This window comes from Dioscorea cayenensis, unplaced genomic scaffold (assembly GCF_009730915.1).
Source record: "Dioscorea cayenensis subsp. rotundata cultivar TDr96_F1 unplaced genomic scaffold, TDr96_F1_v2_PseudoChromosome.rev07_lg8_w22 25.fasta BLBR01000289.1, whole genome shotgun sequence".
Classification (NCBI taxonomy): domain Eukaryota; kingdom Viridiplantae; phylum Streptophyta; class Magnoliopsida; order Dioscoreales; family Dioscoreaceae; genus Dioscorea; species Dioscorea cayenensis.
Genome location: NW_024086680.1, coordinates 29,641 through 39,899, shown reverse-complemented (window position 1 = coordinate 39,899; position 10,259 = coordinate 29,641). Strand labels below are relative to the sequence as shown.

Sequence of the window (10,259 nt, the reverse complement as noted above, 5' to 3'; positions counted from 1 at the left end):
TTTCTGACTGTTGTCTATGTTAAAATCGGTAATATTCATTCAAAACATCTTACTTCTACAACATCGCTTCTTTTAAGCGAAAAATTGGTACTGAGCATGAAACAGAAACTCGCTCAAGTGCCAGTTCATTTCTTGACCATTTGAGCTAAGGTGCTGCTTTGTACTTATGGATGAAATTGGACTAACAGATGAAATTATTTTAACTGAGCTGCTTTGTGTGTACCTCTACGCTAATGTTCTCTTCACAATTTTTGTGCTTGCATGCATAAATATATACTACATCTCTTCTGCACAGGTCCTCTTCTTGATCCAAAATCAACTAGCCTGGCCATTAATTCTGATTCTCTTCAATTTACTGGTTTTTAATAAGGTATGTAGGGAATTTCCTTATCTTTTCATATGTTTTCAGATTTATAATACATGAAAACACCCATCTGTTGCTCTAGCAAAATCTTGCTCTAATTGATCTTTCATCAATGCCAGACTTTCACTTTGCCTGAAATTACTGCATCAGCTAGAGTTGGATCTTTCACTTTGCCTGAGAAGAAGGATCAAAGGCCGAATTTAGTTTCTTTGTTGAGTGGTCATTTAGAAAACTGGGGAGATTCCACAATGGCTGATTCTAGTCCTAGGACTGATACTTCGACTGACGTTGATACTGATGAGAAGAACCAAGGGGTAAATTTTTTTTTTCTTCTTATCCTTGTTCCTAATAATATAAATATCTAATCTCTCGCCATTAGTGGAGCCACTGCAGTTAGTTTAAATTGAATTGGGAGTGGGAGATTAGAGAAAAAAATAAAAGAGATCAAAAGAAGACTAGAAATTGCTTATTTTCATATAGAAATGTTTGGTGACAGTTTGAATGGCTTAACTTTTTAATGTTTGGTTAGAATTTGCAATAATCAAGAACACTGCATCTTAATGTATAGTATCTGCAGTAAAGGGTATGTAATTCACAAATGTCATGCATTCTTCTTGGGCTGACCAAAAGAAGTTTTGTTATAAATATTACTAGAGGACCAGCTGGTTCATGGTGCCCCTCTCAATTACTTTAACCAAAAAGCTTGAATTCATGAAGTAATAATAATTGTAAATTTTGTTAGTGATGCACCCCTTTCAATTCAAACTTTAGTCCAATCTGAGATTAATTTTGATAGGTTCCAGAGCATAAATGGTATTTCCTGTTTATCTCTCAGAGTCATGTTGGATCAATTATCTGAAACTTGCATTTATAGTTATTATTGTCTGGTTAGGTATTTTAGATGGCTGTCACTTTTCAATACATTCTAGATGGCAGTCCGTACATTATGTGATGAAGTATTTTATTGATGTTTAAAAGGGGATTTGTTTTTTAATTTCCCTGAATTGCTTTTTTTATGTTATTATTATTTTTGCATTTCTATTTTTGTTGCAATTTAATATAATTGGTGGAAGATATAATTTTATTAGTGGAAAGGATCTTATTTATAGTTCTAAATGATACAATTTGAAGAAAATGTGAACAATAATGTTGGACATCAAATTTATGTGGGTATCATTTTGACTTGGATGTTTTGGATGGAGGAGACAATTTAGGTTTTTGGAATTTCTAAATTCAGATTTTGCCTTGATCACCAGTTTAATTTCTGTAAGCAAGCACTATAGATCAGCCTTTGTTCATTTATTTCATTTTGAGTGCTCTTTTGTGATTGTGGTACCTATGTTGTTATCACCATAGTGCTCAAGCAAAAGGAGTCGATTTGGTTGCAAAGTTCTTATGGTTTTTTCTCTTAAGTTTTCAAGTATCATTTTGCTTTTCTATGGGTGCACATTGAGCACTTTAAATTTGTTAATGCATGTTACTGTGATTAATAATTTTTATTTTCTTACATGTTATTTATCTTTTGTGCAGAATGAACAAGGACAACATGTTGCTGTAGGAGCTTCTGATTCTAGTGGTAGATCAAAAGACAAGACTGACCAAAAGGTCTGATAATCTACATCAGTTATTAGTTGCAAATATATGTTGAATTTTTATTATTATTTTGAGGAGAATATTGCTAATTTTGTAGACACTTGCATCGTTTAGCTCAAAACCGTGAAGCTGCTAGAAAAAGCCGATTGAGGAAAAAGGTAATGCACGATAATTTTAAATTTTCTAAATGATTCCCTTGGAAAAAAAATGTTTGGTTGTTTCTCTTCTATGTTCTGTGAATGAAAGTGTAGACCAGAGGAAGTGTAATAGTTGGTGCAACGTATTTACTGACTTTTTTAAAAAATGCTTAAATATTTGACGGAGTTGGTGAACCTCATAAACTAAAAATTAGCTGTGCAACTCTTTTTTGCATCTAGGAATATCGAGCTTCATTTTTAAATGATTATAGTTTGTTTATTTACTATTGTTATTGTTGTTGTTTTTACGGTTCTTTGTAGATATAATATTAACTAAAAATATTAATTTGAACTGGTGTAATTTGCCTTTAACTTCTATGGGCATGTACAATCTTTTAGCAATTTTACGTCATCTTCTTTGGTAAAAGCTTACTGTCAATTCTCATTATTGTTTGGAGCAAACTTTTGACCATGTTGCACACCTGGACATTTTACAAACATGATCAGTTGACTGCCACATTTAGTTCTTATGAAGTGCTAGCATGAATATATATTAGGACTTCTTTGAATATATGTATATATACTAACAAGACTTTAATAGTTTTTAAGGGAAGTAAATAAATATAGGGTTAAAAACACTAGTGGCAATGGATTGTTTTGGCTCCTCAGGTGAAAGCATGTTCATTTTGGCCCTTGAATTAGATAAATTTGTTCCTTTAGTTGCCGCTGAAGGTGATGTGACAACTAATGTGTCAAAACTTTACTATCTAGGGCGGTCTGTTTGATATCCAAAACTGCTGACATTATTGTTGAGTTAACATCAGCCAGAGGGGCTATACGAATTAATATGCTTAGTTTAGGGTTCCAAGTTGAAGATGATCAGGCATCTGGAGAAGCCAAAATGAACAATGATTGGTTTCAAACCATAAATATGCTCTTAAACTTCCTTGGCCCATGTTCTCGAAAGCTATGCCTATGTGCTGATTATTCCCTTTAGGGAAGTGTATCAGCTAACTTTTCTTTTGAACTTTTAAAAACATCTCCATTTTTTCAGTAAATAATGCACCACTAAATTGACCTTAAAAAAATTAATTTATCCACAAAATAAATTTTAACTTTTTTCCACTTTAGACTAGAGCTTCCCTTCATTTCTTTTCATTTCTAATCAATAATCCTGTTTGATGACCACTTGCATTTTGACAGTGTCATTAAATTCTGAGGCAATAATGAACTAGTTTTTCCTCATACTTTAGTGACATTTCATTTTTTTCTTTTGTTTTCGATTACATTACGAGTATTCAACTTATATTAGTAATACTTTTGCTAGGCATATGTTCAACAACTGGAGAGCAGCAGGCTAAAGCTTACTCAACTTGAACAGGAGCTTCACCGAGCTCGCCAGCAGGTTCACCCTAGATTTTGTTTCTTGTTATCTACTTTTCTATTTTTATCATTGGTTTTAATATCAAAAGATCCCTATGTTAATTTTTCTGAATGATCTCTACATATAATTTCTTTCAGGGTATCTTCATTTCAAATTCAGGGGATCAGGCCCATTCAATGAATGGAAATGGTAGTCCATACTCTTTTACCTATGGTTATTTTCTGATAACAATTTAATGTTGTTAGATTTTATATTTTTGGTACTAGTGGGCCCTATATGGGTTTTATATTGGCTTAGGGGTCTTACACCAAAAAGTCTCAAGACTTAGTGGCTCAACCCCTATACCTATATATAAACCCATTACACTCTATCACATATGACCGATGTGGTACTATATCTTCGACTACCTCCTTCGAGTTCAACTTGGTCGAACTTGCACTGCAGGACTTGTACACCGGGAGGCTGCATTTTACATGGATTTGTACACTACTTGTGTCTCGGAGGTCCCACACACGTGGAGGTCATACACACATGGACTTGTACCACATCGGTGGCTCCACTATATTTCTCTGATACCATATTAGATTTTATATTTTTGGTACTAGTGGGCTCTATATGGGCTCTATATTGGTTTAGGGGTCTTACACCAAAAAGTCTCAAGATTTAGTGGCTCAACCCCTATACCTATATATAAACCCATTACACTTCTATCACACAACCGATGTGGTACTATATTTTCAACAAATGTAATTTTCATTAATTCTAAATCTGTTGATTTGGATGTTTTCCACTTGAAATAAGCCTAATTCATGCATTTAGGGTATAAATATCAAAAAGGTACCTCTATTTTTCATTTTCCGCCCTTTTAGTCCTTCTAATATAAAATCCACCTTTTTTGGTCCCTCAGTATTATGACATTTTCGTCCCCTATGAGTTGTAAATCCCTGTTTGATCCTCTTATTTTCAGGGTTCATCCTTTTTCGATCGTCTAATTCATCAACCTGGAAGGACCAAAAATGGCGAGATCCGTCAATTAGAGGGATCAAAAAGACAAAAATGTGAAAATATGAGGACCAAAAAGGCGGATTTCATATTAGAGGGACTAAAAGGGTAGAAAACGCAAAATAGAGGGACCATTTTGATATTTTGACCTTTTTTTTATGGTACTAGTATTCACTATTCAGATATAATTGGTCTTCTATTCGATCGTTGTTTTTAGGTATGAGTCCACTTTTGGTCCTTGAACTATACCCAAAATTCATTTTGTTCTTTGAAACAAAAAATCATCGTTTTGTTTGAAAGATCAAAAGCCTTTTTCTGCATTTTTTTTTCATTGTTTATGTATATTCCTGCATTCTTCTTCCTAATTCGCCTCTTTTAGGTTCAAGGAGCAAAGTGAATATAGAGGTATAGTGCAAGGCCAAAAGATCCACTGTCACCTTGCTTTAATGATTAATAGATATGTGCCCATAGGCAATTATTATCAGACTAAATAGGAGGACATTTTGATTCTTGGATCTAGTGAGAAGTTACCTTTATAGAATGCAAAATTTAGATCTAGTGCTTTTAGGGATGTTGGCGATGTTTTTGATGCCTGGAATTGTATTATGATTGCAATCACTACTTCTATCGGTGTTAACTTCGTACATCATTTCCATTAGTACATCATTTCCATTAGAAAAGCCATTGTGGTTGACTCAAAATTAGCTTGGTGCCGAATTCTACCTTGGATTGATAACTTTTTACATTTTTGTTGACCTATATATATTTATTATCAATAACGCTTACCTATTTTATGAGTCCTTGTTTCTATAGGGGCTTTGACATTTGACGTAGAGTACGCAAGGTGGCTAGAAGAGCACAGCCGGCAAATTGGTGATCTGAGGAATGCGGTTAACTCTCATGCAAGTGACGTTGATCTTCGAGTTACAGTTGATGGTGTTATGGCACACTACGATGAAATTTTTAAGCTTAAAGGTGCTGCTGCTAAGGCGGATGTCTTTTACATGTTATCTGGTATGTGGAAGACTCCTGCAGAAAGGTGTTTTATGTGGCTTGGAGGCTTTCGGTCATCTGAACTTCTCAAGGTACAAATTCTTGTCTTCTCAAATTTTCTTTGTCTTATTTACAAAAAGTTTTGGGTACTGTTTCTTGACATTGCCTCATAAAACTCTTGAAAAATGATTAGTCATTAGCTATGAATGTCATCTGCATTCCTTCTTGATGATGCTTCCAAATCGTTAGCCATATGTAAGATTGCATTTTTGAGGTACAAAATTGTAGCTAGCCATGCTACTAACAAACCAATTAACCAAGCTCTGACATCATATTATACAGGCACACGCGAAGCACCTATTCTTTGTTCCCAATTTAATAAAAGAACTTAAGTTGTTAACATGAGTGACCTAGCTTTATACATTCATCATATCCAAGTTTACTGACATAACCTATATGATAACTATTAGTTACTCTTGTGTGAATTGTCCTTCCAAATTATGGGATTTACGAAGACAATAACATGCTAGTTCAATTCAATATTCATGATGAATGTAGCATTGTACTTCAATTTAATATTCATGAGGAAATACTTGCATAGTTTACTTCTATTCGTTTCTTTCACTGAACTTTAATATGCAGCTTCTTGTAAGTCAACTCGAGCCACTTACTGAACAACAGTTGGTGGGGATATGCAACCTACAGCAATCCTCCCAACAGGCCGAAGACGCTCTTTCACAAGGTATGGATGCGCTTCAACAGTCCTTGGCTGAAACATTGGCTTCCGGCTCTCTGGGCCCCTCCGGGTCATCAGGGAATGTTGCAAACTATATGGGTCAGATGGCAATGGCCATGGGAAAGCTGGGCACCCTCGAGAACTTTCTTCGGCAGGTAATGCACACTTTTGACAATAAATTGCATTTCTAAGGATTCTGTCTGTAAAGTTCCCTGAATTTCAATCAAGAACTATGTTCTAATTGAAAATGCAACATTGTCAATCTTACATCTAAATAATCTGCTGATTTTGTTTAATTTCTTTTCCCTTTCAGGCTGATAATCTTCGACAGCAAACCCTGCAGCAAATGCATCGAATACTTACAGTCCGTCAATCAGCTCGGGCACTCCTAGCCATCAGTGATTACTTTTTCAGTGACTCCGTGCATTGAGCTCTCTTTGGCTTGCGACCGAGGGAGTGAGGACCTAGATCGATTCAGCCATTTGTTCTCCTGAAAATCTTATACAATATGAAGAATTATGTGGACTCGAAAAGATGCTCTCCTCTCTTCTGCCTCTTTCCTTTCAATGATGATATGAGAAGTCAACTGGTGCAATGGTGCACGCAGAGCTTATGTTTATACTTAGCTCAGGAATTCCTGCGATCGTCTTTCATTGTATGATATCATGAACACATGAGATTTCTATGTCAACTGTTTGAGAACATTTGCAGCCATCTATCAGTAGATTAGCATGTTTAACTGCCAAAGGAAAAATGGCTTGAGATTATAAAGACTTTAATGAGATATCTTCCTATGCTTATACAAAAGAAAAGGTATGCTATGTTTTTGTTTCTATTGAGCTAGCTGTGGTGCGTAGAATTTGAATATGACGGTCGGGCTATTTGGTTGTCCATAAATGAAATTATATGTAATTGAAATTACAGTGCAAGTTAAAATATTTACATTATTGCTGTTTGGTTTGTTATAATTAGAAACGTTTTATTTGTATTTTTTTTATTTGGTTTGATGTAAGTTTAAAAGTATAGTTATCATATAAATGTAATTTTACTTATATCACAGCAATTTACATATAACCAAACATCCATAAAATAAATGATTCACATTTATTTTTGTTTTGATTTATAAAAAATCAAACCGAATCAACAGATATATTATTATTTAATCAAAATTGAATAAAGCAAATATATTTGTATTTATATTTTAATGATAACACAAATAATTGAAAATACTATATTGAGAAGTAATTTTTTTAAGGGAAAATTACTGTTCATCCATCGTAATTTTCCAAACTTCCCAAAAACCTCCTCATACTTTTACACACCCCGGACAACCCTTCCGTTAGTGTTTAACTTCCCTTTTACCCCCTACCGTTCACTTCAAATGGGTCCATGTTGTGAAATCCCATTTTTAGCCTTGAAAATGGTGGGAAAAGGAAAGCAGCCAAAATCACATCGTATTCAGACCTTTTCAAGGGCTTTCTCGCTTGGTTTCGATGAGCGATGCCTGGGAGTTGCATTACATCTTGTTGTTCTCCTCATTTCTCCTCGAGTTGAGTTGTTCGACTTCGATTACTGCGGTTTTCGTGTCACGGTGAGAATCTCTTCGTTGCTATTAGTTTGACCATTCGGCGAGTGTTTATTATGGCGGCTCATTTGTGGTAGTCGGGTGAAGTTTATCATACCCGAAATATAAATCGGTTTCTCCAACGAGAAAATGAAGTTGATTTCCATCGGATTGGTCGAGTGCAGCTTCATCTTCAAATGAGTCGTAGTCGATTTTATTGTCGAGGCGAGCATGTGCCATTGTCAGTCTCCGTTTGAAAACGAGTTCATTTCGTTGTAAAGTTCTTCTCGTTTATGGTTATCTATTTGTATATTTTATGTAATGTTTAACTATTTGCTATTATCCGTTTAAATATATTACTAATATGTTTAATAATTGTCATATCCAGTTTAATACTTGTCATCTCCGTTTACCATTATCTTTACATGTATAACTTTTCATATTAACGTTTAAATTCTCAAAGTCTCTGCGTAAAGCGGTGATCTTTTCGTTTGATCTGAATTGTTGGCGGTGCTGCGTGGCGGTGTGAGGTTATGGTATCCGTGTATAAGAATTAATGCGGCGGTAATTCTTATGCACGGACACACTGTATTATAAATATCCGAACACCCGTTCGTTGTAATCGATCGATGTCGGTCTACATGCGTTTAATTTTTCTCGGATATGAAGAGTCGACTGCTTGTGGACTTCACACCATAAATAACCAGGAAGAACCCTTCCCATGGACAACCACTACGTCGATCGTCCTCATCCTCCTCTTCCTCACTCTTCCCACTGGATGACCACTCTATCACGAAAGGATGTTTCGTGAACCTCGCTTCCTTATCTTGAGAATCGATCGGCCGTAATCACGCAACAAGTTAAACTATCTTTTCTGCCCTTGAGCGAAATGCTCGCGTAATTGCACGAATCGCGGAGGATTCTCCGGTGAGTGGATGGCCAGGCGAAGCAATTAAGCGAGCTTTTCGACTTGGGTAAGAAAAGAAAGTTTTTCACGTATTGTGTGATTGCGGAGGGATTCTAGAGGAGGGAGGTCGGGAAACATCCTTTAAGACGGGGTTGATATTTATCACTGAGACTTTTTGTTCTGGTTTAAGAACATTACGTCGATGTACAGCTATTACGTTACGTGTTTAACTATCAGGTATCTTCGCTTAAGTCCCGAGCCATGACACATTGATTAATAGTCATTTTCATGAATGTGTTTGTTTAACCTTTTTAATGTTATGCGTTGTGCGGGGTTCAGGATTGATCGCATGTTGTCTGACGCATGTGAGCATTCGAATGTCTGAGACACTTGTTTTCGTTATCACGGGTCGAGTCGTGAGTGTCGAAAGTCCGGAGGACGTTGTAAATATTGTAAATGTTTTGTAAATGTTGTAAAGCGAATGTTTTTATTTGAATGTGAACTTTTGAAATTTAAGCGAGACCTAGTAAAAACAATGTGGGAAACAAAAGAGCGTCGATTGTAAACGATAGAAAAAGTTAAACAATACTCAAGTTACTCTTTAAACAATGACAGCGAGTGTTTTAGAAAATACGTAAAGATGTTTTAAAGCGATGACCGAGGTACCCATCTTGACGCGATGTCGTTGAAAAGCGTTCAATTTAAACAATAACATATATTTTAAGCGAGTTAAAAAGTCACTATATTTAAACGTTTTTACATATTATTTACATGATATGGACTTTTATTTAAAGCGTAGTCGTTATGTTAAACACTATATGTATCCGTTTAAACATAAAAAGCTAGCGTTTAAGCGAGATACTCATGTCGAGCGATGACGATACGTCTTCAGTCACGAGCGGTGGCATATATTTTTCCTTTTTGCCTTTACGATGGAGGGAAAAAATACAGCCCAGATCGCATCACGTCTAGTCTAACCTCTGCACTTTTTGGTCTTCATCGCTGTGATGATATATATATACACTTTTTTTGTTTACCCTATCTGACTGCTGTTTGTTGTTTACATCTTCTTCTTCTTCTTCTTCGGCTTATTTTTGTTCTTCATTTTGTTTGTACGATTTGGTTTTCGGCCGATATATTATGGAGAGTTTTTGTGGTATTGCTAGATTCAACGGGGAGGGAAGAGTGCTAATGTTCACGGCTCGAGACTTCTTAGGGAGTTGGTGTTAGTGAGATATGTGAGCGATGGGGTCTCGAAGTTTCTCTTGTCAGGGGTTAAGTTCGATCACCACGGATGGATATAAAAATGGTTTTGCCCAATAGAAAAGCGATGTTGACTTCCAGTGGATGTGTCACGTGCACTCCATCTTCAAATGTCGTCGTAGTTGATCTTGTCGTCGGGAGCAGAAAATGTGCAATTGCGAATCCTAATGAAAGCGAGTTTTACTCGTTGTAAGTTCCCTTCTCTTTTAATTGTTCGGTTATGCAGGGGTCATTAGTGTTTAAATATGTCCAGATCACTAGTTAACATCTTGTACTAGTCGTTTTACGTTATTAGTTAAGCCCGCTTAAGTTTTTA

At 35.7% G+C, this 10,259-nt stretch overlaps 1 protein-coding gene across 1 annotated transcript; it reads left to right on the top strand.

Moving 5' to 3' along the window:
* Nucleotides 1–292: 292 nt before the first annotated feature.
* Nucleotides 293–6,677, top strand: LOC120254011 (transcription factor TGAL1-like). Its single transcript, XM_039262165.1, is given in 10 exon segments — nucleotides 293–370; nucleotides 484–678; nucleotides 1,895–1,971; nucleotides 2,058–2,115; nucleotides 3,422–3,499; nucleotides 3,616–3,667; nucleotides 5,294–5,565; nucleotides 6,116–6,364; nucleotides 6,523–6,624; nucleotides 6,627–6,677. Coding segments are annotated over 9 exon segments (1,005 nt in total). The 5' UTR covers nucleotides 293–370; nucleotides 484–612.
* Nucleotides 6,678–10,259: the final 3,582 nt, after the last annotated feature.